Source organism: Saimiri boliviensis, chromosome 7 (assembly GCF_048565385.1).
Source record: "Saimiri boliviensis isolate mSaiBol1 chromosome 7, mSaiBol1.pri, whole genome shotgun sequence".
NCBI lineage: Eukaryota > Metazoa > Chordata > Mammalia > Primates > Cebidae > Saimiri > Saimiri boliviensis.
In genome coordinates, this window is record NC_133455.1 from 31,806,961 (window position 1) to 31,834,322 (window position 27,362).

General features: G+C 38.7%; 1 protein-coding gene across 1 annotated transcript in view; it reads left to right on the forward strand.

The window, feature by feature from the left end:
* Positions 1–27,362, forward strand: part of SLC5A8 (solute carrier family 5 member 8) — a 52,370-nt gene that overhangs the window by 20,297 nt on the left and 4,711 nt on the right. Inside the window, exons 7-13 of the mRNA XM_003929609.3 lie at positions 2,734–2,863; positions 5,952–6,040; positions 6,944–7,056; positions 9,767–9,834; positions 17,948–18,034; positions 19,518–19,723; positions 24,217–24,320. Of these exons, the coding sequence (XP_003929658.1) occupies positions 2,734–2,863; positions 5,952–6,040; positions 6,944–7,056; positions 9,767–9,834; positions 17,948–18,034; positions 19,518–19,723; positions 24,217–24,320 (797 nt within the window). The remainder of the gene's footprint in view (positions 1–2,733; positions 2,864–5,951; positions 6,041–6,943; positions 7,057–9,766; positions 9,835–17,947; positions 18,035–19,517; positions 19,724–24,216; positions 24,321–27,362) is intronic.

The following is a 27,362-nucleotide window of genomic DNA, read 5'->3' on the forward strand; positions in this document are numbered from 1 at the left end:
AAATATGTACGTGAATTATTAATTAAAACAAATCAGCATTTATTGTGCATCTGTTTGCATAAGGACCTATGGGAGATAAACAAATATGGCCTTTGTCATGAAGAAAGTTAACCACAAATTAGGAAAATATATGCAAGTATGTGAAAAAATACAATAATACTAGAGACATAGAACAGTTTCATGAAACAATAGAGAAAATGTTCCAGATTATATATAGTACTTTGTATTTTATTTTCAGACACAGTCATGGGTTTATAACCCTGTTCTAATACTTGCTACTTGAGTGATCCCAGGCACACTCTTCAGTCTTTTTGAGCTGTAGTTTCTAAACTTGTAAAAGGAGGATAAGAAATACTATACACCTCATGGGAGGTGTCATAAAATACTGTTTGTCATACCCTTGGTAGAGGCCTAGTAAATGTAAATTTCTTTTTCCACTTCAACTGATGTGATTTGAAGGTGGAGAATGGGTGAGAGATTCCTACTGAACTGGCCAAATGCATATGAAAAATGATCATAATTTGGGCAGGTGGAGAAGAGTGGGAAGGTAGGTGGAGTGGTTTGGATGAAAGCACAGAGGTGGGAAGGACAGCATGATCCAGAACTCTCGAGCCCATCTTGGCTTGAGCAAGCCCTCCTTCTATGGAGGCCTCACATCAGTGCAGTGCTCACCACTCCCTGAGCTGATAAATAGGCTGATTCTGCTCACATGCTTTTAGGGGCTTCAAAACTCTTAGGAGATTGAGTAAGAGCCCAGGGTGGATAGGGTGAGGGAAGGAGGGACAATTCTATTTCTGTTTAAAGGAGAAAATGAAAATATTGTGATGTCATATGTCAGAACTCAACATATTGAGAGTAAATTGGTTTAGAGATTATCTAAATCTTTGAAGAACTCACAATGAAAAATCCATATGAATATGGATATAGTAACTGGATATGAGATTCCCCAAAATGAACTTAGGAATTCTGGTATTTTAAGGAATTTTGGAGGAATGTAATTCATATAGAGAGTAGTCTATTGTACTTTTAAATCTATGCTAGAGCTGATACCTGTCCCAAAGTAATTGTGGACAAGTTTTTCTTCTGTTCCCTTGGGAACTTGAAACCCAAAAAGCCCGATCTCATAACTTAAATAGCAGCATTAGAGCTTTCTTTATAAAAATCAGTTCCCATAAGCATAGTGGATCTCCCACATGAAGCAGACTCTCTGAACCCAGGGGACTCATTCTCATCTGCCTCCTCACACTCATGCTACGGAAAGAATGAATGCCTACTAGAAAGCCAAGGCCTACTGATACTGATTGACATGAAACAGTATCAGATGTTGATAAGTGGTCAATTTTAACAGCATTAAAGTGAAATAAAACAATATATTAAACTCAGAAATAAGTGAGAGGAGGTGTTTGGGCAAGAGAGTATCTGGGCATAATTTTCTGGTAATTTGGAGGTAACAATAGCAAAACATACTGCACTGTTAGTTGATTCAATGGAGAAGGATAAATATGATAAATCTAATAAACTCACCTTTGGGTTCTTCCGGAAGCCGACTCTGAGCTTGAGGTTAGCACGGAAGAGTTTATCAGAGAATCACTCTCTGTAGGAGGGAAGAAAAGGAAACAGGATTGATATGAGGAAGACACTGGACCATAATGCAGTCTCAACAGAGACCTCAAAGGGAGCTCTAGAGCTAGGGTGACTCTTCAGACTAGTCCCATGTTAGGGTGAGGGGACTGGGCCTTTAAACCTCTGAATCCATTTCTTATTGGATGCAGACTGCACGGGTAGTTGGGGAGAAAGAGGAAGGACTTTGGGGATGGTACCTCTTGTCCACCTAGGACAGCTCATCACTGTCCACTATAGCACCAGTGGAAAAAATATGTAGCCAACTTAGCAAGAGAAATGTTTACTATTTAGCTGATTATGAAGATACAGGATTCAATAACATTAACACTAATATCAATAACTAGTATTTAATAAGGCTTTATGAGGTGTGAGTACCATGCTATATGATATATACTATTTCATTTAATTTTATAACTTTGTGACACAAACATTGCTATCCTAGGCTTCAATGATGAAACTGAAGATCAGAGAGGTTGAATTACATGCCCAGGGTTACATACGGTAAAGCCAGGATTTATGCTCAGGACTGGCTCCAATGCTATGTGTAAAATCTTTGTTCTCTACTGGAGCACACACAGTATATTATAATGCTAAACATTGTTTGAGAAGATACTTGTCCAAGGAATACAAGTTTGCATTCCTACTTAATGTATGGTCTTATAAACAACATTTAAACAAGTTTCATGAGTTACTGTGTAAATGTTAACAATGCTTAGCAGTTTACAATTGCATTACTTTTAAAAGGAAAATGAGTAATAGTTAATGTTTGGTTGACTATTAAAAATCCCTATTTCATGACAAGAAGACCTGAAGTAGTATAACGTGTACCTTTATAAAGTTAACAATGCCCCTGGAGCTTCGACCATGAGAATACACTTTTTCATGGGGATATCACACCCATTCAAATATTTCCAAATACACTGTCGATTAATTGGTATCATAAGCAGAATATTAGGCTAGAATAAAATAAGTAGCATTTTCGATAACCAAAAGGAAATGTGCATTTATTGAATCTAATCATGAGGATTTTTTTTGTTCATGTAACAGGTTTCTGAATCTTTGGGATAGGAATTACAGTTGTCTTTTGCTGGTTTGTTTTCACTTCTTTAGGTCTCTCTACATCAATCTTGTGGGACTCTGGGCAATCCTCACATGCTCAGTGTTATGTGGGCTCGCCCTATATTCCAGGTACCGTGACTGTGATCCTTGGACAGCCAACAAAGTGTCTGCACCAGACCAGGTTCAGTACCACGTCTTTCTAACAGGTGTATTAATAACATTCAAAAAGCTTATTAATTGGGAGGAAAGAGCATTTATGTTCTTATAGAGAAACAGAAAGTGGACATGCCATAATCATCTTAAATTTCCATAAAGCTTTGGCCAGAACTTATTTTAGTAGATATAGCAAGAATGAAGAGTACTGCATCTAAAATTAAACTATGGAAATACCAAGAAAAAAATCAAGTAGAGTGTTAAATAGAAATAGCTCAAGGCTAGGAGTAGAAATGTAAATAGTTGTTTTTGTTTGTTTGTTTGTTTGTTTTTTGTTGTTGTTGTTAAACTACACAAACCATGGTACTGTAGAACATGCTATGGGTGTTTGTTAGATCATTCATTTATAAACATTTTATCTTCCAATTTTTTAAATGATGGAGAAATGGATCTAATAAATGAACATTTATTGAATACCAACCATGTGATAAGATTCTGTGCCAAGAGCTTAACATGCTTCATTTAATTCTCACAACCCTGCAATCCTGATTTTACAGATGAGGAAATGCTTCTCAGAGAGGTTATATAACTTGCCCAAAGTCACACTGCTAACAAGTAAGAATAACGACAAGCGGTTATCAAACACCGACCATGGGTCAGGCACGACCATACATGCTTTATATAAATTTCAACTTATAATCTTCACAGTCATGCTCTGACATAGTTCGTATGATTACCTCCCTTTCAAAGATGAGAGAACTCAGGCCTAGAGAAGATAAGTGAATAACTAGCTAGTAACTTGGAGACAGGATTTAAAACCAAGCAAGCTGCCACCAGAGCCCTAACTTTGAACCTCTGTGCCATTTATTCTCTTTCAAAAAGGGGAGCTAGAATTCAGACTCAGGATTGCCCAACCCTAAAGCCTGAGTTCTTGCCGAAATCATTTTCTATGACTTGCTTGCCTAGGGGATTCATTAGAATGAAAATAGGCTGACTTTCTATTGATGCAAATGACATCTTATGCTCCCCTTATTTTCTAACCCCACAAAGAAAAATACAACTTTGTGGGGTTCGAAAATCAAAACACCCTTGAGCTGTGTTTCTCAACCCTATCTTAACCTATGCCCTCCTTTTGATAAACACACCCTCCCTCTTCTCTCAGAGAATCTAAGGATCACGTTTACTATGAAGATGGAGGCACTCTTCTGTTACATTCCCTCTAATAACAAATATTTTGTGACTGTTGTCAATCTTTATTGTCTGTAGTTTGTATCATGAAGACAATAAGGACTTGAAAAAAAGTTTTTAATGTACTTTGCCTTTACCTTAGACAAAAAAAAAAAAAAAAAAAAAAAAAAAAAAAAAAAAAAAAAAAAATCCCTCTGACTTCCTACCTTTGAGACAGCTTGTAGAATACATTCAGGGTATCTTGCCTGGACACCCTGAGAGTCCGTGAAGATTTCTCCCCAGCTGATGTTTCCAGGACTGTGTTAGTTAACAAGTTAATTCAATCAACATTTCAATGGGGATACCATGTCAATAAGACAGTGGAAGATTTTGTCAAAACCTTATTCTCGGCCAGTCATGGTGGCTCATGCCTATAATCTCAGCACTTTGGGAGGCTGAGGTGGGTGGATCACTTGAGGTTAGAAGTTCAAGACCAGCCTGGCCAACATGGTAAAACCCATCTCTACTAAAAATACAAAAATTAGCTGGGCATGTTGGTGCACACCTGTAGTCACAGCTACTCAGGTGACTGAGGCAGGATAATCACTTGAACCTAGGAGGTGGAGGTTACAGTGAGCTGAGATTGAGCCACTGGACTCCAACCTGGGTGAGAAAGGGAGACTGTTTCAAAACAAAAAACAACCGGACCCCTTCCCACATCCTCAAGAGAGCAAGGATATGTTTCTCTATGCTCTGCTGGCATTTGCCCAGAGGAAGCAGGCTAGTTCCTAGATACAGTTTTACCATTTTCCTGCCTATCAATCCTACTTCATTGGTTCTACCCATATTTAAGGAAGTTCAGCCTTTACGATATCTTGGGAAAACTGGGTCTTGATCTCACATAGGGAGATCAAAAAGCTATGCTGTTTTTCCAAGAATAAACAATTAGTTAGCTTTGGAAAAGTGGAGAAGGCATTCCTAAAAGAACTGAAACAATCCTACTGTTGAAACATTCCCTTTCAACAATGGAGGAAGTTCTTCATATCCCACGAGCACACTATTGTTAAATAAAATTGTACAGGCTTTGGAAGCTGATAAAATAGGACACGTCATCCACTCTGTACTGTGGGAGAAGTAATAAGGTTTCAATGCAAATGAGAGGACACTCTTCTAGAAAATTGTCCACTTAGGACTCTTTTGATTCAGAAACTGATTTTATAGAAAAATTGCCACGCAACACAGTCCTGAAGTCGTCACACATCGGATTATCCTTATTTGATATTTATTTTTTAAAATGTAAGCTATCAAAAAGCAAGTTAGTATCAGGAAGTTTTTAAAAAGAAGCAAGTGTAAGAGCTTTCCTGAGGTCATTCTCCACCCATCACTGTGTCTCATACTTGATGCATCTAAAATTACATCTTCTGTCCTGAGCAGTGACTGCAGTTCACAAAATTGCCTTGCGTCATCAAGTAAAGTTAAATGGATGCTGCTTACCTAAGCACAGAGGTGTGTCAAATATTTCCTTAAAAACAACTTAGTAGTCCCAAGAACAAAAACTACTTTGTGTTGAGCATTTATTATATTCCATACACTATACTATGAGTTTTACAGAAATTATCTAAATTAACTTTTACAGCAACTCTATGAGATTAGTAATTATTACCGCTATTTTATAGATGAGGAAACTGAGGCTCAGAAAATCAGTTACAAAAGCTGTATCTTTTTTGGGTAACTGAAAAATTCAGTTACTAAAGCCTCTTAACTGCTGTGCTATTCATTTCTCTACATATTAGTAATTAAGGGGTTTGATTTTAGGTATTTGAAAATTTCTGTTGTGTGAAATAGCTCCTTTCAGTTCCTAAAGAACACACGATAAACGATAAACTAGGCATTCATTAATTTTATTCAGTAGCAATAAGTACTTGAAAATAAATTTTGGAATTTTTCAGCTCATGCCTTATTTGGTACTGGACATTCTACAAGATTATCCTGGGCTTCCTGGACTTTTTGTGGCCTGTGCTTACAGTGGGACATTAAGGTATGAACTATGACTCTACTAACACATGATTTCCCTGTTGGGATCTTTCTTTTGTTATTAGATCCTTTAGGGGAATAATGTTGAGTTCTGGGCATGGACACAGGTGGCCCAAAGCAGGCAATGTGCTGCATGTGTCCTCTATGTGGTCTGACTGATCTCTCTGGACTAGCATCCTGTTGTCATCAGCTCCACTTTTAACTAGGTCCTTGCTCTCTAACATGCCATCACACATCCTATAATGTGATACCCTATGGTCACAATAATGATGACTGGTTGATGGTAACTTTCACTGATGATCACAAATGGATGCCACAGTCTTGATCGAAAACACACGTGGGGCTAAAGCATGGTCAACTGGAAAATTAGACTGAACTCTTCCATTTACATGTTGAATAATACATACTGTCCAAAGAATCTTATGTTTTGTGATCTGTCATTGCCCTTTTTTCTTGTGTTTGTTCCAGAGAGTTACTAATATCAACATGTACATTGTGTGTTAGTGAGGATTCAGGAAATTAACATTGTTGATATTTACAGCATATGGTAGGGAGAACGTACGACAGTCCTTTCTATACACAAAGAAAAATATGTTTTAAAGTTGTTATGTACAGTAATATGGAGTAATCTATGTAGATTCTTTTCCTAGACACTGAGGATTAACTGCAAGTGGAAGCAACATTAATGCATCCTTTCTCTTTTACTGTCAAGCGTATAGATATTGCCTGAATCATTCTTGGACGATAACAGTTTCTAGAAAGACAGTTCTGTGTTTATTAAAAAATAGCATAGTAGAAATCAGGTTATATTTTAGAAGTGACAATGTGTTTCCCCCTTTTACATTTTCACTTAAAGTACTACTAAAGGAAAAATATTATAAACCAGAAGTTTTATTTTCTCTTACAGCACAGTGTCCTCCAGTATTAATGCCTTAGCAGCAGTAACTGTGGAAGATCTAATCAAACCTTACTTCAGATCACTCTCAGAAAAGTCTCTGTCTTGGATTTCCCAAGGAATGAGTAAGTTTCTGTTTTCACAATTCCATTTTAGCTCAGAGAGATGATTTTTTTTTGAGACACAAAAAATTTGTTTCCACTGAAGCTACAGAGGAAGAACCTCTGAGCATGAAGGTGTATCCACATATGTATGCCTATGACTTAATGTAGCCGTTTTTTAAATGTTTGTATCAATGTTTAATGTTATTATGTTTGGAATCAAGATTTGGGAGACACTTTAAAAAACTGATTGTTATTGAACCACAAAGAACAATTTCCAGAGGATCGATTTGACTGTCCTTTTTTTCCTGTAACTTTCTCTTCTCTTAAATTTGTGTTAAAATTCTTAGCCACGCACACAAGAAAATTCAGCTATTTTCCTTTTCAACTATAGTTCACAGTTCCAAGAAATATCCCTACTTTAGAACCAGGAGCCACACTTTTTCCACGTTACCTAAGAGGGCACTGACAGTTTGAGTTACATAATCTTCCCATAAACACTTCTCAAATGTTTATAGAAAATTAGATTAAATTAGATTAATAGATTAGATAAATTGAAAATAAAAAAAGAGTGTTGAGATTTTTGAATCATCTTAATTGTCTGTTCTGTCTGCTTATGTACACTGTCCTGGAGATGATCTATAAAATTGTGCAAGAAATTCTCAACTTCTGTTCTGCTCAATTGTAGAACCTTATTGGGGGTTAAATACCAGCTTGAATAGAGTGGTTTAAGCATCTTCAGTTCCCAGATGTCTCAAATGTAATATCCAACTCAACAAAAATCTTGCCAATGTACTTCATTCTTCATTTTGACACCTTGAAATGAATGACTAACAAGTTCCTTTTTGAGAAAGTATCTTTAACTTCAACACAATAACATTAATAGACTGTCAAAGAAATAGTAAATTATGCCCTATTAGGAGCCATAATTCTATATAAAGTTGGCATGACTGTAGCCTGGAATGAGTACTTAATTTATATATTTCAGTGTTCCCTAAATTTAAATAGCAATTCATCATTTTATTATGTACCCAATTTTAATCCTGAGCACAATTTCCAAATGATACAATGCTTCCTAAAGTGTTTTTAGATTGGTTCATTACTGGATTATTGAAGCTGTGTGGTTTAGTAGAATGAATAGATGCTTTTGAAGCCAGAAAAACCCAATCTTGCTTTGTTAATTTACTAGCTGTTAGCCTTGAGAAAATCCAGATACCCATACAAGCCTCTCTTTCTCTATACGGAAAATGGGCACACATATACTTTGCAGAATTGGGTTTTGAGGTAATGCATATAAAACAGAGGGCACTAGCTGGTGCTCATGGAATGATGCTGATGATGAATGACAAGTGAACTCTGCTGATATAGATGAAATTTTCATTCATTTTAAAGGGTATTATGAAATCATAATCTTGAGGTATGTATAGTAAGGACATAGAGAAGAATGTGGCAGATGATTTGCATGTGTTTCCAATAACTTAGAGTTCCCAAAACTATAATGGTATGACCCATTAAATGGAGAAGAATCAAGCCAAATATATTGAAAATATTATTTACATTAAAATTTAGAAGCATAAAAATCATAGCATTGAGAACTCTTTGAAAAAATTAATTTAAGATTTTTCATTCAGGTGCATTATTTGCTCAATATATTTAACAAAGGTATGAGTGCTAAAATAAGAGAAATAGCATAATATGAGAAATACAAAAATTTTATGATGAGCAAATTTCCCATTCATTTTTTTCTGTATATTGAGTTTTGCATTTTGGAAATTATGTCAACTAATTTCAGGTGACCTTTTCAAAGTGAACTATTAGAACAGAGGGATTTTTGCATGATATTTCCAATAATTTAAAAAGTAATACATGTACCTGGAGAACATTTGGAAAATATTGAAAGTCAATAGAAAAAAATATTTCACAATCTGACCACCAATGGTGGCTTGAGAACTTTTATAAAGAAGTTTGGGATGGGCGTGGTGGCTCATGCCTGTAATCCTAGCACTTTGGGAGGCCAAAGTGGGAGGATTGCTTGAGCCCAGGGGTTTGAGACTATCCTGGGCAACATAGCAACACCCAGTTTCTATAAAAAAATAATAATAATAAAGAAAGAAGCTTAGGGAAAACAACTTAGCAGAAGAGCAGATGTGCTACTTATCCAGAAGTTGCCTTTCTTTGCTAGTTTAGCAGGAAGGGCTTGAGGATACTAATGGAGATTATGAGGGGGCTAAAAGTCCTCCAACACCCGATGGTATCCACTGCCACTTCCCAAGGAAAATGAATTATTAAAGTCAGAAGAGTCTAATTTCTGTTTATTACTCCCTCTCCCACCTTGTACAGAGCAGAGCTGAATTGTATTCTACTTTTGGCAAGCTGAAAACAGAGACCTGAACCTTCATCTCTATCCAAATGTTTATGGAGGATTAGATTAACAACACAATATAGTTCTTAGTTTTAAAATCTCTATAGTTAATTCCAGGAATCCTTTACTTATATAACCTACTGTTGTAACTAATCCTGGGACACAATGTAAGGGCTTTGTTTGTCCTCTTGGCACACTGCTGATCCCAGATGAAAACAGCCCTTCCCATTGTTCACTGGTTCTGATGTATGTGGCCATTCTTCACCACAGTCATATTATTTACTTTGAATCAAAGGTGTGGTGGATTATTCTATTGAGAATTCTAATTTTCTGAGTCTGGATTTTACACTGGCTTTTATGTTGTCCATTTAGGTGTGCTGTATGGAGCCCTGTGCATTGGAATGGCTGCACTGGCATCACTTATGGGAGCTTTGTTGCAGGTGAGAGCTGACCCCTGGGGGTTTAAGTCATAATTACTAAATCTTTTTTTAATGTTGATGTGATCACCCTTCCAGACTTCTGTCAATATATATAGACACCTGGACATATCAAGTGGCAGAGATGACTACACTTAAAAAAATTTTTTTTAAATTAAACTTTCTGTTTTGAGATAATCGTGGATTTACATGCAATTGTGAGATATAATACAGAGAGATCCCATGTACTCTTTACTCAGTTTCCCTCAATGATAACATCTTGCACTGGTAACATCTTGATAGTACAATATCAAACCCGTATATTGGCATTGATATAACCAAGATACAAGACATTTCCATCACCACAAGAATCCTTGCTGTTTCCCATTTGTAGCCACACCCACTTCCCTTCTGATCTCACTCCCTCCTTAATCCCTGGCAACCATGAATCTGTTTTCCACTTTATAATTTTGCCAGGTCAAGATTGCTGCATAAATGGACTTAAACAGAATGTAACCTTTTTCACTTGGTATAATGTGAAATAATCTGTTGTCATTAATCTGTTCTTTTTAATTATTAGATAGTATTCTCTGGTAGGGATGTATCACTGTTTATTTACCTACTCACCTCATGAAGGACATCTAAATTGTTTCCAGTTTTTGAGTATTACAAATAAATATGTTACGAACATTTATGTATAGATTTTTGTATAAACATAAGTCTTCATTTCTCTGGGATAACTACCCAGGAGTGCAATTATCAGGTGACTGCTAAATGTCTACTTTTGAAAGAAACTGCCAAACTGTAATTCCATAGTGTGCCATTTTTATATCACTAGCCCAGTGTAAAAGACAAATGACCCAGTGTAAACCTCAATCTTTTCAGCATTTAGTAGTCACCCAAACTGGAATGCCGTGGTGCAACCTCGGCTCACTCCAACTCTGACTACCAGGTTCAAGTGATTCTCCTGCCTCAGCCTCCCAAGTAGCTGGGATTACAGGCACGCACCACCATGCCTCGCTAATTTTCGTATTTTTGGTACAGATAGGATTTCACTGTGTTGGCCAGGCTGGTCTTGAACTCCTGCCCTCAAATGATCTGCCCACTTTGGCCTCCCAAAGTGCTGGGATTGCAGGCATGAGTCATCTTACCTGGCCCTAGTGTCATTTTTTTATATTAGCCATTCTGACAGGCATATAGTGATATCTCATTGTAGTTTTAATTCGTATTTCCCTAATGGCTAATGTTGTTAAGAATGCTTTTCAGATACTTATTTTTCATCTATATACCTTCTTTCATACATTATCCCATAATGTCTTTTGCTCCAGTTCTAATTCAATTATTTGTGTTTTTTTTTTCTGTTGAGTTTTGAGTGTTTTTTATGTATTCTTTATACTAGCTCTTGGTCAGATGTGGTTTTCAAATATTTTCTTACACCGTAGTTTGTCTTTTTATCCTCGTAACAAGGTCTGTCAAAGTGCAATTTTTTTTTTAGTTTGGATAAAGTCTAGTGTATCAATTTGTCTTTTTGCAGATTGTGTTTTTGGTGTAAAGTCTAAGAACTTTACCTAGCCCCAGATCTTGAAGATTTTCTTCTATGTTTCTTTTCATAGAGTTTTAGAGTTTCATATTTTATATTTAAGTATAACATCCCTTTGGAGTTAATTTTTATATAAAATGTGCGACTTAGGTTGACATTCTTTTTTCCTCTGTGGATGTTCAACCAGCACCATTTGTTTAAAAGGCTACCCTTCTTCCATTGACTTGCCTTTACACCTTTGTAAAAAATCAGTTGGGCATATTTGTGTGGGTCTATTTCTGAATTCTCTGTTCTCTTCCACTTACTTATGTGTCTGTACTACTGCTGATAGCACATAAATTTACAATTTGATAACTTTGATTACTGTAGCTTTAAAATAAGTTTCAAGATCAGGTGGATTGATTTCGCTTACTCTATTCTTATTTTTAAAAATTGTTTTAGCTATTCTAGTTCTTTTGCCTTTCCATATGAAATCTAGGATAATCTTGTCTCCATCTACAAAAAAATCTTGCTTAAATTTTGATTGCCTGAAAGCTGTTTATCCATTTGAGAAGTGACGTCTTTACTATGTTGAAGCTTCTAAAACATGAACATGGTTTGTCTCTTCATTTATTTAGCTTTTCTAATTACCATGTATCTTGGTGTATATTTCTTTGTTTTGAGTTTTTGATGTGTCTTGGCATGTATTTCTTTCTTTTCTTTTTCTATTTTTTTAGGGTTACTCAGCTTCTTGAATCTTGAATCAGCTTCTTTCATAAATCTGAAAGAGATTTATGTCTCTTGCCAAATTTGAGAAGTTCAGACATTAATTCTTTGAGTACTTTTCATCCCCATCTTCTTTCTCTTTTCCTCTGGAACTCTTAGGACATACGTTAAAATTTTTGTTATATTTCTACAGTTCCCTGAAGACCATTTTATATTTCTTCATTCCATTTCTCTCTATTGTTCAGTTTAGGTTACTTCTATTGATTTGTCATTCAGTTAACCAATCTTTTTCTCTGTTCCCTCTATTCTGCTGTTGTGCACATTCATTTAAAATTTTTATTTCAGTTATTGTATTTGTTTGGTCTAACAATTTCATTTGGTTCTTCCTAATATCTTCTTTTGTTCCCTGAGATTTTTCTCACTATATGTATATTTTCCCCCTTTATTTTGTAATTGGTTTCAAGTGAGTTCTAATTGTTAAAGCATTTTTTTAACATGACTTTTAAAATTTTTATCAAATAATTCCGTCTCTGTAATCTTCATATTTACATCTTTTGATTGTCTTTATATATATATAGTTTGCGATCTTCCTGGTTCTTTCTATGAAACGTTAATTTCAGCTGAAACCTGGGCATTTTAGTATTATGTGATGAGACGTTGAATCTTACCTTCTGTTTTAGCTGGCTTTCTCTGACATCACTTTGGTAGCATAAGGGAGGGTGCAGCCTCACTACTGTCAGGTGGAGGTAGAAGTCCAGGTTTGCCACTTGACCTCAGTTGAAACCTGAGGGAGGAGCTCCTTGTTATGCTGGATAGGGTTGTGTAAGATACTACAAAATGTATTGCGGCTATAAGATTAATGATAGTACATAAGGCCCACTGAAATATCTTACAGGGCTGATAGTACATGTCACTTAGGAATTTACAACCCTGGCTCAGGGATTTCCAGGAAACAAAGCCACCTCAGCACAGATGCAGCTTTCATAAACCTTAGAACAAAGCTTACTTTTACAATAATAGCTTAAATACCCTTTATGAAAGAAACACCTGGTAACTAACCTGGACTAAATACAGGTATAAGAAGGGGAGAAGGACCCCCCATGCCCCACCCCGCACCTCCCTGCCCGCAAGGTCTGACAGTGGTCTCTGGATGAAGACTTTCTGGTCAGTTCATGATCTGACTCCCTCACTGTATCTGGCCCATGACACCAGCTTATTCTCACTATCCATCTTCTAAGAGTGCTGCTAGAATAAACCAACTGAGCATTAGATGGTGCCTAAGACTCATCTTTGATGTGAAGTGAACGGAAGAGGAGATATCGCCCCAGGGAAGTTGGTTAACTAGGTGCTCCTACAACCCCTGAACACAATTGGCATTGAGGATGGGATAAGTAAGTGAGCAAGTGAGTAATGATACCCATTTCTAAGGAAGGACTGGGAGAGGGTGACTGGGGACTGATTCTGATCAAGAAATCGCTGAAGCCCACTGGAATGCTCCACATTGTGTCTGACTGTTTTTATTTTACTTCTGGCCTGTTGCTGCCATCTACATACACTTTGTGCTTCTGTTGTGAAATTGCCACCATGAAAAACCTGCCAAAATTATTCTTAAGACCACTCCGACCCCCAGTAACCAGGGACAGACTCTAAGGAGGGGGATGATACCAGCACCAGAAGTGGGAGTGGAGGATGCCCGGGCTTGAAGAGCTAACCACTGGCTGGGGTGTCTCCGGCCCCTGCTGTGGGAGGGTTGCTCCTTGTTCCCAAGAATCTTGGCATTGTGACACCACAGACCAAGAAGGCAAAGGTGAAGCTTACCTGCCAAAGGGTTATATGCTGTTGTCCACCAGCCAGAAGCATATTTCCCAATAGATCCTTGGACTAACACTGCCAGTGAAGTCCACAAAAATCACCAAAGAGTATATTGCAGCTGTTCTCAGCCCTCCATACACTCTAGTTGAGACATGGTGGCTTTTCAAGGGGTGTGCCCCACCCCATGATGCCTGCTGCGTGTTGCTGGCAGCAGCCCACAAGCAATATGCCCAAGTCAGGCAGGCTCACCTCAGAGTCACGACATTCTGCCCTGCCAATCCAAAGCCCTGTGAGCTGTGGAATGATGATCCTGAGCCCGCTGCGTTATTCCACTGGCTACACTGCATTGTCACCAGTCCTCACCTGGGGCATGGCTGAGAAAGCAGCTGGTACCTCCTCAGCTGGCTGAGATGAGGAAGTGTGTCCTAGATGCCATACAAGTCCATGAAGAGGTTCACTCATGAAGTGGACAGAAATTCAAAGCCTGCTCAAAGACCTGGTGCAGGAACCCAGTGAGAAAGGTTGTGCTGTGTGTACCTGACAGAAAGTGCTTTGTAACTCACAGGTGGCGAAATACAAATACAACAGCCAGTGGCTGTCTTCAAAGATGATAAGATCACTCCCTTATTTCAGGACCCTGTCCAGCTTATCCAGGCAGAGTGGAGCTGGTAGACATGGCTGTCCCTGCACTCTGCTGCAGTGGCTATTTGGGTCTGATGAATAGCACCCCCAGCATAAGCCTCTTCATCAAGGGCTGAAGGTGACTGGTGTACACTTGAGGAGGAAAGGGAGCTACTGTGGCCAGGAGAGTTGGTTTGGCCTATGATGGGCTCCCCTTAAAAACATCTGTAAGACATCTGGATGCAAGGTGGCCTGTTCCAGACTCTCCCCCTTGTGCCCCTGACCCATGGGAGTGGTGGCTGTGCAAGCCAACTCTTTTGGCCCTGATGGCCATAGTCCCTGAAGTTAATTGAACTCTGCAGGTCCTCACCACCCTGGAATATGCTGAGACAGAACCATCCAACAGAGTGTTCACAGCAGCACCTGCCCCACTACCCACCAACCAGTGCCTTGCAGCCAGAGGTCCCACACTGGGCTCTGCTCTCCCTGACCTCCTGACACAGATCACCCACAGGACGTGGGCCAGTCCAGCTGTTCACAAGGGTAGAGTGACCTCTACTGGCAGTTACGCTGAAGGGTGCTCCCAAATTGGCTCCTGTCTGGCAAGCCTCCTTAATCCTAATGCGGCCCAACCTCCCACCCACCAACCCACCACCCATCTGGATGGCTAAGCATCAGCTTCTACTTCCTGGAAGATGCCTTCGCTCTATCATTCCTGCCCTGTGCTCAGGATGACCCAAAGACTGTCCCACCCACCCTGCCTATATCCCTCCCTGGCAAAACTTTTACTCGTATATTTGCCTAGGGGGTCTCTTGGGCCACCTCCAGCACTGTTTCTGTAGCCAGTGCTTCCTAGAGACACTTAGTGCCTGACAGCCATCTGGAGTGGACAACACCCCGAACTTTGGCTTCATTGGGCCATGTTCAAGATCACAAATTTGAATCTTTGACAGCACCTCAACACACACAGTGTCTCCAGACCTTATTGCTTAGTTCTATGTCCTCCTTATCCTTGTGTTCCATTTTCACCTGCCATTGCTCTGCAATCAAGCAACTTCAAGCCTGCTACCACTGAGTCCATTCGACTCCTTTTACCTGTTCATGTAATAGTTTTTTCAAGCCCCAGTGTGCCTGAGTTCTTTCGCTGCTACTCCAGGTGGCCTGACTTTCCACATCCAATGGTGGCTTCTCCAGACCAATTTCTTGGCACTGAGGTCACTGAAAGCCTCCACCACATTTTGGCCACCCACTGAGCAGACAACCTTCCAGCATGCTGTGCATGACCTCGCTGGCCTTCTGCCACACATCCATTGCATCCAGTTCAGACTTGGTCGCTACCTGTTCTCCACTCTTCCCTCACCATTGGTGAGTCTGTGTCAAAGCCACAGCTGAACCCCATTCTCATGATCTCCCCTAACTGCTCAGCTGGACAGTAGACCTACTCTATCCTCTCTCTGATGAAGCAGTTCAATTCCAGACTGTTCCAAGGGTGCCAGTGACTCCTCCTCACCGTCCTACAGAAGATCCGTTTCTCAAGACTTGACTGACGATAGAGTGCACTTTCAAGCTCAGGCAGCCTCTCAATTATTGACCCCCTCAGGGTCAGGGGCGGAGTGTGGTATACCATGACGTATATCGTGGCTATAAGATTAATGATAGGCATAAGGCCATTGAACCCCTCAGGGTCAGGGGTGGAGTGTGGTAAACAATGAGATATATTGTGGCTATAAGATTAATGATAGGCATAAGGCCACTCAAGCAACTCACAGGGTCAGTCTTATCTGTCACTTAGCAGTAGGAAGCAACCTGGCCTGGGGATTTCACCTCAGCACAGAGTCAACTTTCACAATCCTTAGAACAAAGCTTACCCTTACAAAAATAGCTTAATCTCCCTTTGTGAACAAAACACCTGGTAACTGACCTGGATTTCATACAGGTATAAGAAAAGAGGAAGGATCCCGCAAACTCTGAGAATGGTCTCTAGATGAAAACCTTCCTGGTCTGTCAGTCATCTGACTCGTGACTAAATCTGGCCCATGACACTGTCCTACTCCCACTTCTGGTAAAAGCACTGCCAGAATAAAACACATGAGCATCAGATGGTGCACAAGACTTAACTGTGATGCAAAGTGAACTCAAGGGGAGAGGCCTCCCCGGGAAGCTGGTTAACTAGGACCACCCGAAACGCTTGAACACAACAGGGTGGAATCCACTGACATCATGGAACAGGTGGCTTTGTCACTGCTGGGCCATGGTGAAAGTCCTGATTATCTGCTAGGTCTCCTGTGACATTGCCAGTAGGGAGGCAAAGGGCACCTTGTGACAGGCTGTGGGGATGGAATCTAGGTTGGCATAGGTGTAGGTGGGGTGATCAGATTATTATGTGGTGTTCAGATGGGATGGAGTGGTTGAGGTCTAAGAGTTTTCTGTCTTCCTAGGCTGCTCCTTTCCTGGCCCTGTGACTAGAGAGAAAACAGGATTTTGTGAGGGCTTTTAATTTAATTAATCAATCAATCAATTAATTAATTAATTTGCCTCTGTCTGTTGCCATTTCCAGGCTGGCTGGCTTCTTTAGCTCTCAGGCTTGGATACAGGAAGCAAAACAAAACAAAACAAAACAAAACAAAACAAAAAACAAAAAAATGTATATCTTATGTCTCCAAAACTGCTCACAGGTCATAATTTGCTTTGTGGGTCATATGACATCTTTCACATCTTACAGTGGAGTCTATCTCCCTTCTGACTGGACTCCGTGTAAACTGACTCAGGATCACATCCTCGAGTCCACATCCTTTTAAGCACTAGTTCTCCTCTCTACTCAATACCAGATCCTTTTCTTCTTTCATGAAGCAGGCTTATTTAAAAAAAAAAAACTTGTTTAAGTTCTTTGTAGATTCTGGATATTAGCCGTTTATCAGATGGACTTAAACAAATTCACAAGAAAAAAAAAACCCATCAAAAAATGGGCAAAGGAAATGAACAGACACTTCTCAAAAGAAGATATTTATGCAGCCAACAGACATATGAAAAAATACTCATCATCAGTGGTCATTAGAGAAATGCAAATCAAAACCACAATGAGATGCCATCTCATGCCAGTTAGAATGGTATTCATTAAAAAATCAGGAAACAACAGATTCTATAGAGGATGTAGAGAAATAGGAATGCTTTTACACTGTTGGTGAGAGTATAAATTAGTTCAACAATTGTCTCAGGCCTCTCTATCTTCTCTGTGCCCTTTTTGAGGCTACCTGCCGAAACAGATGGATGCTTGAGACTGAGAAGCAGAAACTTCCAAGTTCTAATGACTTCTTTTCCAGCGACAAGGCTATCGTGACTAAAATGATGATTTTCAGAAGGAGGCTGAATACTTTAAATCATCATCCCGATGAAATGACTTTGAAGCATTTCAGTTTGGATTTGAGATTACTAATTGCTGACATTGCCTTATTTTTGTAGGCAGCACTCAGCATATTTGGTATGGTTGGCGGACCACTTATGGGCTTGTTTGCTTTGGGCATTTTGGTTCCCTTTGCCAACTCAATGGTAAGTACAAAGAATGAATATGTGTGAAAATTACTTTTCCAACTACATTAGTTTTTCTCAGTGTAAAGGTGTGGTTCCTTTGAGACTTGTCATTGGTTACCTGTCTTGATGACTTAAATTATTTCTGTTGGCTTTGGTGGAGTATACAAGAAGTACTATGCACGGGGGCCCTGTATGTGTGAAGCTCAATGGAAACTTCCAGAACCATATAGGGAAATTTTAAATATTTGTAATATAACTAAAGGAGCAACATTTTTTGTCCATATATCTACTTGCTCTTCTCAAAAATTAGTAGCTAGAATTCAAAAGAGATCAATGGGCTCAGATAGGAGAGATTTAAGAGCAGTAAAACTTAGGATTTCTGTGAATAGCCATAGCACAGCGAAGAGAAGAAATACAATCTCACCACCTTGGCCAGGAATTTTCTACTCCTGACATAGGAGTAGAAATATTGTAGCTCCTGCAACATGATTTAGCTCCCGAGGGGTGATCATAGATGGGAATATTTTCCAGAAAGACCTAACATGTCTGTTCTTCTACCTAGATGTATCTGTGCTTAGAATTACTAACGTTTGTTTGGAATAAATGAACTAGAAATTATTTATCTGAAACCTAGAAGAAAGTCCACCAGTTCAGTCTGGCTATAAGATGTAGTTCAGGAAAAGCTGATAATGTATGTACAGTTGCTTCAGATATAGGATAGCCATAGAACTATGACTTCACATTCAGGATTCTATTTTCCATATAACGCAATAGGAATTGGTAAGGCAGATACTAATAAGGACTAAGATATTAACAAGTAGGAATTGGTAAGGCAGATATTAAGAAGGATTGACTGAGGCAGATATTACTAAGGACTGGTTATTATTATTTATTATCCTCAATGAAATGTCATATGAAAAGCTACTTTGGTAGGAATTAATCACAATGAAAGAGTTTTGTTTGTGTCCACCTCAGAATGTTGAAGCTTGGATTAGACTCTTTTCATGATGAAATGCATAATAGATTGTTAAGTATCAGAAAAATGTATTTAAAAATCAACTTCTGATATTTGACACTTGTTGCCAGCATGCATTTTCTCCAGAAGAGCTGTAGCGGACTAAGTTAACATGCCCTTTTCTGGGGGCAGTAACGGGAGAATAACATTATTCTTCCTGTCATAAATAGTACCTTTTTTTTTTTTTTTTTTTTTACCATGTCTGTCCAGGGTTTTCAACAGCAGATTATTTGCCTTTCTTCAAAGTGGCCTTTTTCATTCCTTTTTCCCTCACTGCCTCACTACCTTTCATTCATTTATTCACTTGCTCATTTATTCAATAGATTTTTATGGACTGAGCACTGTCTTGGGAGGAGAGAGCACTGAATGTTTCTGCCCTTGTGGGTTTTATAATTTTGTGCCATGTTGAACTTGGCTTTCTAATGCTAATTTTAACATCAAAGCAAACTGTATTATTTTTCTTTTAAAAGCATTCTTGTTTTACAGGGAGCACTTGTTGGTCTGATGGCTGGATTTGTCATTTCTCTATGGGTTGGAATTGGAGCTCAAATATATCCTCCACTTCCTGAGAGGACGATGCCATTGCACCTTGATATCTATGGCTGTAACAGCACATACAATGAGACAAATTTGATGACAACCACAGAAAGGCCATTTACTACTAGTGTTTTTCAAATACACAATGTTCAAAGGTATTGAATTAAGTTTTATCACATTATACTTTTAAAAGCTTATGCAGCAACTAGAGCACTCCAGTTGCTTTTTGTCTTGCCTACAACAAGATTTTGCCTAATTCTGAAATGAGTAAAACCCATGTGGCTTACTATAGTATTTTCTGCAGCAGTAACAGAAATGTTCTATTTTTATAATTTCATATATTTCTGCCTTGCCTATGGATCTAAGAAAACTTAAATATTAATGAGAAAAGTCTATAATATGTAAACTCTCCTAAATACCAGCTCTTAACTGTGTGAAGAATTATCTTTGTCTTGGAAAAGATTTTTAAATGAAAAGCACAATTATAAAAGAAATATTGCTTATATAGTCTTTGAAAGACAGACTTTATTGACCAAAAGCTACAATTATTTAAACGTCTTAAATAATTGCCATTTGTTCAGTGGAAGGTTCCAAATCTTTGAAGCATTAGCAGTGATTCCAGCTGTGATCTTCATGCTAGAGATTTCAGTCATGCAGTACACTTTGGAGCCTCACAGTTGTCTGATTTACTGTAATGATATAGACCTGTGGGTAGAGGCACGCTTTACTGTATAGTGAATGTGAGGGCAAGGCTTTCTTTAGTGGATATATAAACGTCTAGCCTTAAAGCACAAACCCCGTGGATATGTTCAAGGCATGTAAAGTTGAGGCCATTGACCCCAAAGTATTGCCCCAGTGCCAGCTTATCTGGAATGACATCATTATGGAGTCTATCCTTTTGGGTCAAGGCATGGCATACCCCTCTTAAAAATCTTAAAATGGACACATTCCTGGGAGAAGAAACATGATCATACATATAGCCATTATTAGCAATTTGTTTTCTGGAGGGAATTCAGCTATGAGAAATCTAGCCAGTGGGACTTCCAGGGGCGTTCCAGGCAGGTAAGCTCTGTATGGAAGAGTGGAAAGTTAGTTCCAGAGCCTGAGGCATATCTTAAGGAAGTTTTATTAGGTGAGGTGCTGTGGAGAGAGGGACAAGGACATGTGAGGAGCATCTGGATGGGCATCAAAGCACTAAGGGGAGGGACTGGGAGAGACATTAGAAAGTCAGGAAGGGAGAAAAGATTAACTGAAGGTTAAGTGGGAGGACATATAGGATGTAATTTTTGTTTTATAATTTTGCTTAGCATTTTCCTAATTATGTAAATATTTGCCCTTAAGAGTCTAAGGCAAAATGGTTATTTAGATTCCTGAAACAAATAAATTAGCTGAAGTTTATTGTATGACTGGTACCATAATAATAACTTTTATATGTTAGTTTATTTACCAAATATTTCAGCTAATAAATGAGAAATTTTGAGCAAGGACTATGTACCCAGAACTGTGCTGGCCATTTATTTAGTATCCATGGAAGAAAATTTTCCTCTCCTATCCACTGTTTCCTGTCTTCCAGAAAATTATATTCTAGCTAGAGAGAATGTGCAAAGATACACAAGATGATGAACTCCATAAGCATGCTAAGTACAAAAATTAGAGCATAGTAAATAAGAAATACTTGATACATTATGGTTAAAAGAGTGAGTACAAAGCTGAAATGTAGGCTAGCATGAAGACTTCAGAGATGTACTACTACTTCAAGAATGCACAGGTTTGGCTAGATGAAGGGGAAGGTCTGGAAAGTCAATCTTGTCGCAGAGAATGACCAGAAGGGACACTGGACAAGAAAATAAATTAAAACATCCACTGTGATAAGTAGTATTCACATGAGAGCCAGGAGGAGGAACTCTGCCTGGCTGTAGTAAAGGAGACCTAGGAGAATTTCCTGGGCTGGAGTTAATGAGGTGGCAGGATGGAGCACAGGGACACACGGAGGGAGGAGTATGTGTTGCAGAATGAAGAAACAACGGGCAAAGGTATGAAGGACGAAAGAATCAGTGCATCTTAGGAAATCACCCTAGTTCCATACGGCTGGAGCACAAGGGTTTTGAGCCACCCAGCTGAAGGTTGAATGTATCATTCTTTGGTTGCCCAAATACAGATTGTTTGGATTGCTTAGATTCCGTTTTGATTTTTTTAAGTTTACAATATTTGATGGTTACACATTTGTAGCTTGCTGTGGCTTTAATTTGTATTTCCCTTATGATTAATGAAGTTGAATACATTTTCATTTGTTCACTGGCCATTTGGATAGCTACTTTTGTGACTTGGTTGTTGAAGTCTTTGGTCCATTTGAAATGGATTTGCTGCCTTTTTCTTATTTATGTAGGAGTTCATGATTTATTCTATATATGAGATATGGTTTGAAAATATTTTTCTCCCATTTCACAGGTTGCCTTTTTACTCTTTTAATGGTACATTTTTTTGTTAGTCAAAATTTCTTAATTTTAATTAATTTCTGTTTCTCAACTTTTTCCTATATGCTTAGTCCTTTATGTGTATTGTTTAAGAAATCCTTGCCTACCATGAAGTCATAAAGATATTCCTCTAATTTTTCGTTCAAAAGCTTTATTGTTAATCATTTCCATTTGGGAAGTGTAATCCACTTTGGAATTGATTTCTGTGGGTAATCATGATCAAGATTATTTTTCCCATATGAATATCCAGTTAACTAAACATTATTTATTGAAAAGACTCTCCTTTTGCCCCATTGAATGCACTGGCAATGAAACTGATGTTAACCAATTAACTATTTTTCTGTGGGCCTATTTCTCAATTTTCTATTCTGTTTTATTTTGTCTGTCTTTGGCTCAATATCACACTCTCTCAATTTCATTAGCTCACCTCAATGTGTTCCCCTTTTTTCTGGGCTCTTGAAACATCAAGTTCTCATTGTTTTTTGTTTTTGTTGTTGTTATTTTTGTTTTTGTTTGAGATACAGTCTTGCTCTGTTGCCCATGCTGGAGCTCACTGCAACCTCTGCCTCCTGGGTTCAAGAGATTTTTGTGTCTTGGCCTCCCAAGTAGGTGGGATTACAGGCATGAGCCACCACGCCTGGCCAATTTTTATATTTTTGGTAGAGATGGTGTTTCACCATGTTGGCCAGCCTGGTCTCAAACTCCTGACCTCAGGAGATCCACCTGCCTCATCCTCCCAAAGTGCTAAGATTATAGGTGTGAGCCACCACACCTGGCCAAGTTCTCATTGTCTTGATCTCTCTGATGTCTTCAAAAACCTGCCTCCCTCCCCATACCCCAGGTTATATATATTGTTCTCAGCAGAATGATTGGTCTAAATCAAGCAGCTATCAAAACTGGAAGTGGAATCCTAGAGCAATCATTGTAGAAATGATCATAGAATGATCATGTTACTCTTTCACTTAAAACATTGCAATGAGTGCCATTGCCTGTCAAGTAAAATTCCAACTTATGCCCAGTTCCACAAAAAGTCCCCTGCCTTTCATCTTGTAATCACTGTCTTGCTCACTGTGCCTCAGTCAGCTTATGTTTAGTCTCTGAGATGCTTTCCTCAAGAACATTTTGTTTCTCAGATCTTATTTCAAATGTCATTTATTCCCAGAGGTTTTCTCTGACCACTGGCAGTGTAGTTCCTCCCTCTCCACGCTGTTACTAGCACGTCATCTTGTTTTATTTTCCCTACAGCACTTTCTACTAGTGGAAATCATTATATTTATCAATTTGTTTATTGTATTTATCTCTACATTAGAATGTAAACTTTATGTGAGAAGGAATCTTATTTACCTTATTTAAAAAAAATAATTTCAACTTTTATTTTAGATACCTGTGCAGGTTTCTTATCTGTGTAAATCGTAAGATGCTGAGGTTGGAAGTACAATTGGTCCTGTCATCCAGGAAGTGCTATACCCAGTAGTTAATTTTTCAACTCTTGCCTCGCTCCCTCCACCCTCTAAGAATCCCCAGTGTCTATTGTTCCCTTCTTTGTGTCCATAAGTACCCAATGTTTAGCTCCCACTTACAAGTGAGAACATACAGTAGGTATTTGGTTTTCTGTTCCTGCATTAATTAGCTTAGGATAATGGCCTCTAGCCGCACTTGCGTTGCTGAAAAGGACATAATTTTGTTCTTTTTTATGGCCGCAAAGTATTTCATGGTGTATGTGTGCCACCTTCTCTTTATCCAGTCTATCACTGATGGGCACCTAGGTTCATTGCATGTCTTTGCTATTATAATAGTGTTGCAATGAACATAGAAGTACTTGTGTCTTTTCGGTAGAACAATTTGTTTTCGTTTGGATATATACCTAGTAATGGGGTTGCTGGGTCAATGGTTTATCTGCCTTAATTATGGCCAACTCTCCAATCACAAGAGCGGTGCCTGGGATGTCATGCAGAATGGAATGAATAAACATGGCCCTCAGATATTTTAGTATATAGTCAGGGTGAGTTTTAATTTCAATTCTTGATCCAATAAGAAAATTAGGACAGCAGATTATGACATTAAAAATATTATTAAATATTATGTTTTGACCTTGCCATGAGAATCACTGGTATGTACTGGTAGTTGCCAGCGGCATTACGTGAAATCTTACAGTTGTGCTTTTCCTTTCTTAGGACTCCACTGATGGATAACTGGTATTCTTTATCATACCTGTACTTCAGCACTGTTGGAACTTTGGTAACATTATTAGCGGGGATACTTGTCAGTTTATCAACAGGTAACTATCTAAATATGAGTATTATTATATTTACCTTTACATCAGTTTTTACTGTATCTGTTTTATAGCTATTTATGTTATTTTACTATGATCCTATTGACAACTAGTTTATTTCTTCTGTTACTCACGGGAAATCTGAAGGCCTAGACTTGAAAGCAGAAGACTCTCTTTTTTTTGAGACAGAGTCTTGGTCTGTAGGCCTGGCTGGAGTGCAGTGGCACGATCTCGGCTCACTGAAACCTGTCTCTCAGGCTCAAGCAATTCTCCTGCCTCAGCCTCCCGAGTAGCCGGGACTACAGTGTGTGCTACCACACTAGGCTAATTTTTGTATTTTTAGTAGCGATGGGGTTTCACCATGTTGGCTAGGCTGGTCTTGAACTCCTGGCCTCAGGTAATCCGCCCACCTTGGCCTCTCAACAGAAGACTCATTTCTGTTTAAATCTTGGTTCTGCATGAACTTGGGCAAGTCACATAGCTACACTGAGCTTCAGCTTTCTTATGTGTAAAATGAGGACAATAATAATTGAACTGCCTATCTCACAAATTGCTGTAAGATAAAAATAAGATGCTTGAAAATAAACTTCATAGCTACTGTGATGTTAAGGATTTTACACATATTTTAATAACAATCCTATATGCTATGATCTGCCCATTGTCTTGTACTCATTCTTTGTGAACTGTAAAGAAGCATACACAGGTTATATATAAACATAATATGGAGGCTTTTTTAGATGTTCATCATTTTTAAAAAGTGTGTTTTTAAAAAATCAAATTAATAAACATAGTATATAAATTGCTATCTGGGATTGCTGTAGAACTGTTATCCTGGGACTCCGTTTTGTCCTCATTCTGTGAATTCTCTAAGTCCCTGTTTCTGTGTTGGGTTTTCTACTGCTTGTAGAAACTTCTCATTCCCATTTATTCCCTTAATAGAATAAAGCACATATTGTATAGCATATTTTTGAGAAGGAGTAGACAAAAGAAGGGGTTTTAAAAACTTTGCGTGCCTGAAAAAAAAAATTCTTTCATCTATCTTATGCTTGATTGATTGTTTGAGCAGAAAATCCTAGTGTTGAAAGGAACTATTCTTTTTTCTGAGAGGGAGTCTGAATTTCTTTGTAGGTTCCTATGTTGCTGTTGTGATGGTGCTGTGCTACAAGCTGATACTTTGTATGTGACACTTTGTATGTGACCCATTTTCACACTGACCACCTTGCCCTAGACCTTCAGTGGGGCCCATTCAATCTAAAGACCCATGCCCTTCAGTTCCGGACATTTTCTTTTTCTTTTCTTTTCTTCCCTTAAAAATAATAATTTTCTATGTTCTCCTGGAAATTCCTATTAGTCAAACATTTGAATTGTAATCATGGACAGTTCCTCTAATTTACTTGTTTTTTTCTCTCTCTTATTTTTCACCTCTGTGTCTTTTAGGTCTACTCTATGGGATATTTTTTCACTTCTTTTCCAATAATTCTCAAAGGAGTGCTCTGATCCAGTTTTGAGAATAGTCTATAGGGGAACGAGGGCAGGGAAGAGGCTATTGCAGTAACCCAGGTGAGAGATCACAGTGCTGGGGCCGGGGTAGTGTGGAGTTGGTGAAACTTGCTGGGTCCCCTGGCTCCCTACATCACCTCACACGTATGCATCCATAGCAGCCACTCCAGGGGAAGGCTGCACTACCTCCTTCAACATGTGTTACAACTAATTAGAAATTGTACACTGGGCCGGGCGTGGTGGCTCACACTTGTAATCCCAGCATTTTGGGAGGCCGAGGTAGGCAGATCACAAGGTCCAGAGATCAAGATCATCCTGGCCAACATGGTGAAACCCTGTCTCTACTAAAAATACAAAAATTAACTGGGCATGGTGGCATGCACCTGTAGTCCCAGCTACTCGGGAGGCTAAGGCAGGAGAATCTCTTGAACCTAGGAGGCAGAGGTTGTAGTGAGCTGAGATAGCGCCACTGTATTCCAGCCTGGTGACAGAGCGAGACTCTGTCTCAACAACAGCAAAAAAAGAATTTGTATACTGTGGTTCGAGGATGTCTGATGTCTTTGCTCTATACTACAAAGCTGCCAGCACTGTACCACTTTATAGAATCCTGCTGTCAATTTCTGTTTTTTTGGCACTGGGATACTAGCTGTCTGTCAAACTTCTGTGACACTTGTATTTATAATTATGAAATTTGTTGCTATTCATTATTTCTCAAACAGTTGTTGGAAAATATTCTCTTTCTTTTCCAAAAGAACTTTCTCAAAAATACAATTCCCAGCACAGTAGGTTTTTTTGTCCAGTTTGATATATTTTAAGACAGTTTTTTTTTTTTTTTTTGAGATGGAGTCTCACTCTTTTGCTCAGGCTGGAGTGCAGTTGCACAATCTTGCCTCACTGCAACCTCTTCCTCCTGTGTTCAAGCAATTCTCCTGCCTCAGCTTCCCTAGTAACTAGGAGTACAGGCATGTGCCACCATGCCTGGCTAATTTTTGCACTTTTAGTAGAAATGGGGTTTCACCATGTTGGCCAAGGTGATTTCGAACTCCTGATCTCAGGTGATATGCCTCAGTCTCCCAAATTGCTGAGATTACAGGGATGAGCCACCATGCCTGGCCTTAAGACAGATTTTGATCTTTTCCCAGTGGTTATCCAGTTGTTCAGATCTGGAATACACCTGATCAGCCTCCCTGTTCTGTTTGTCCTTTGATTCTTATTTAGCTCATTTTGTTAAAAGAAAGTGGAGTATCAGAGTACCTCCTTTGAGTACTCCCTTTTTTCTTTTAAATGCTTTGATTCTGAAAAACAAAAGATATACGGTGATATCTTTTGTTTCAATAAGTAATGCTCTACCTCGGTGACTGGGATCCAGTAATAGAAAACACTTCAACTTCATTAACTACTTACTCCTACTTCACAGAAGCAGTGAATACCTTGAAAACTACCTAGAACCACACAATTTTGGTGTTCCTGGGGAAATAGATTTTAAAGCCTATCGTAGTATACTAAAATTTGTATAAGAGTTCAGGCCTTACAGACTTGGTTGAGGTT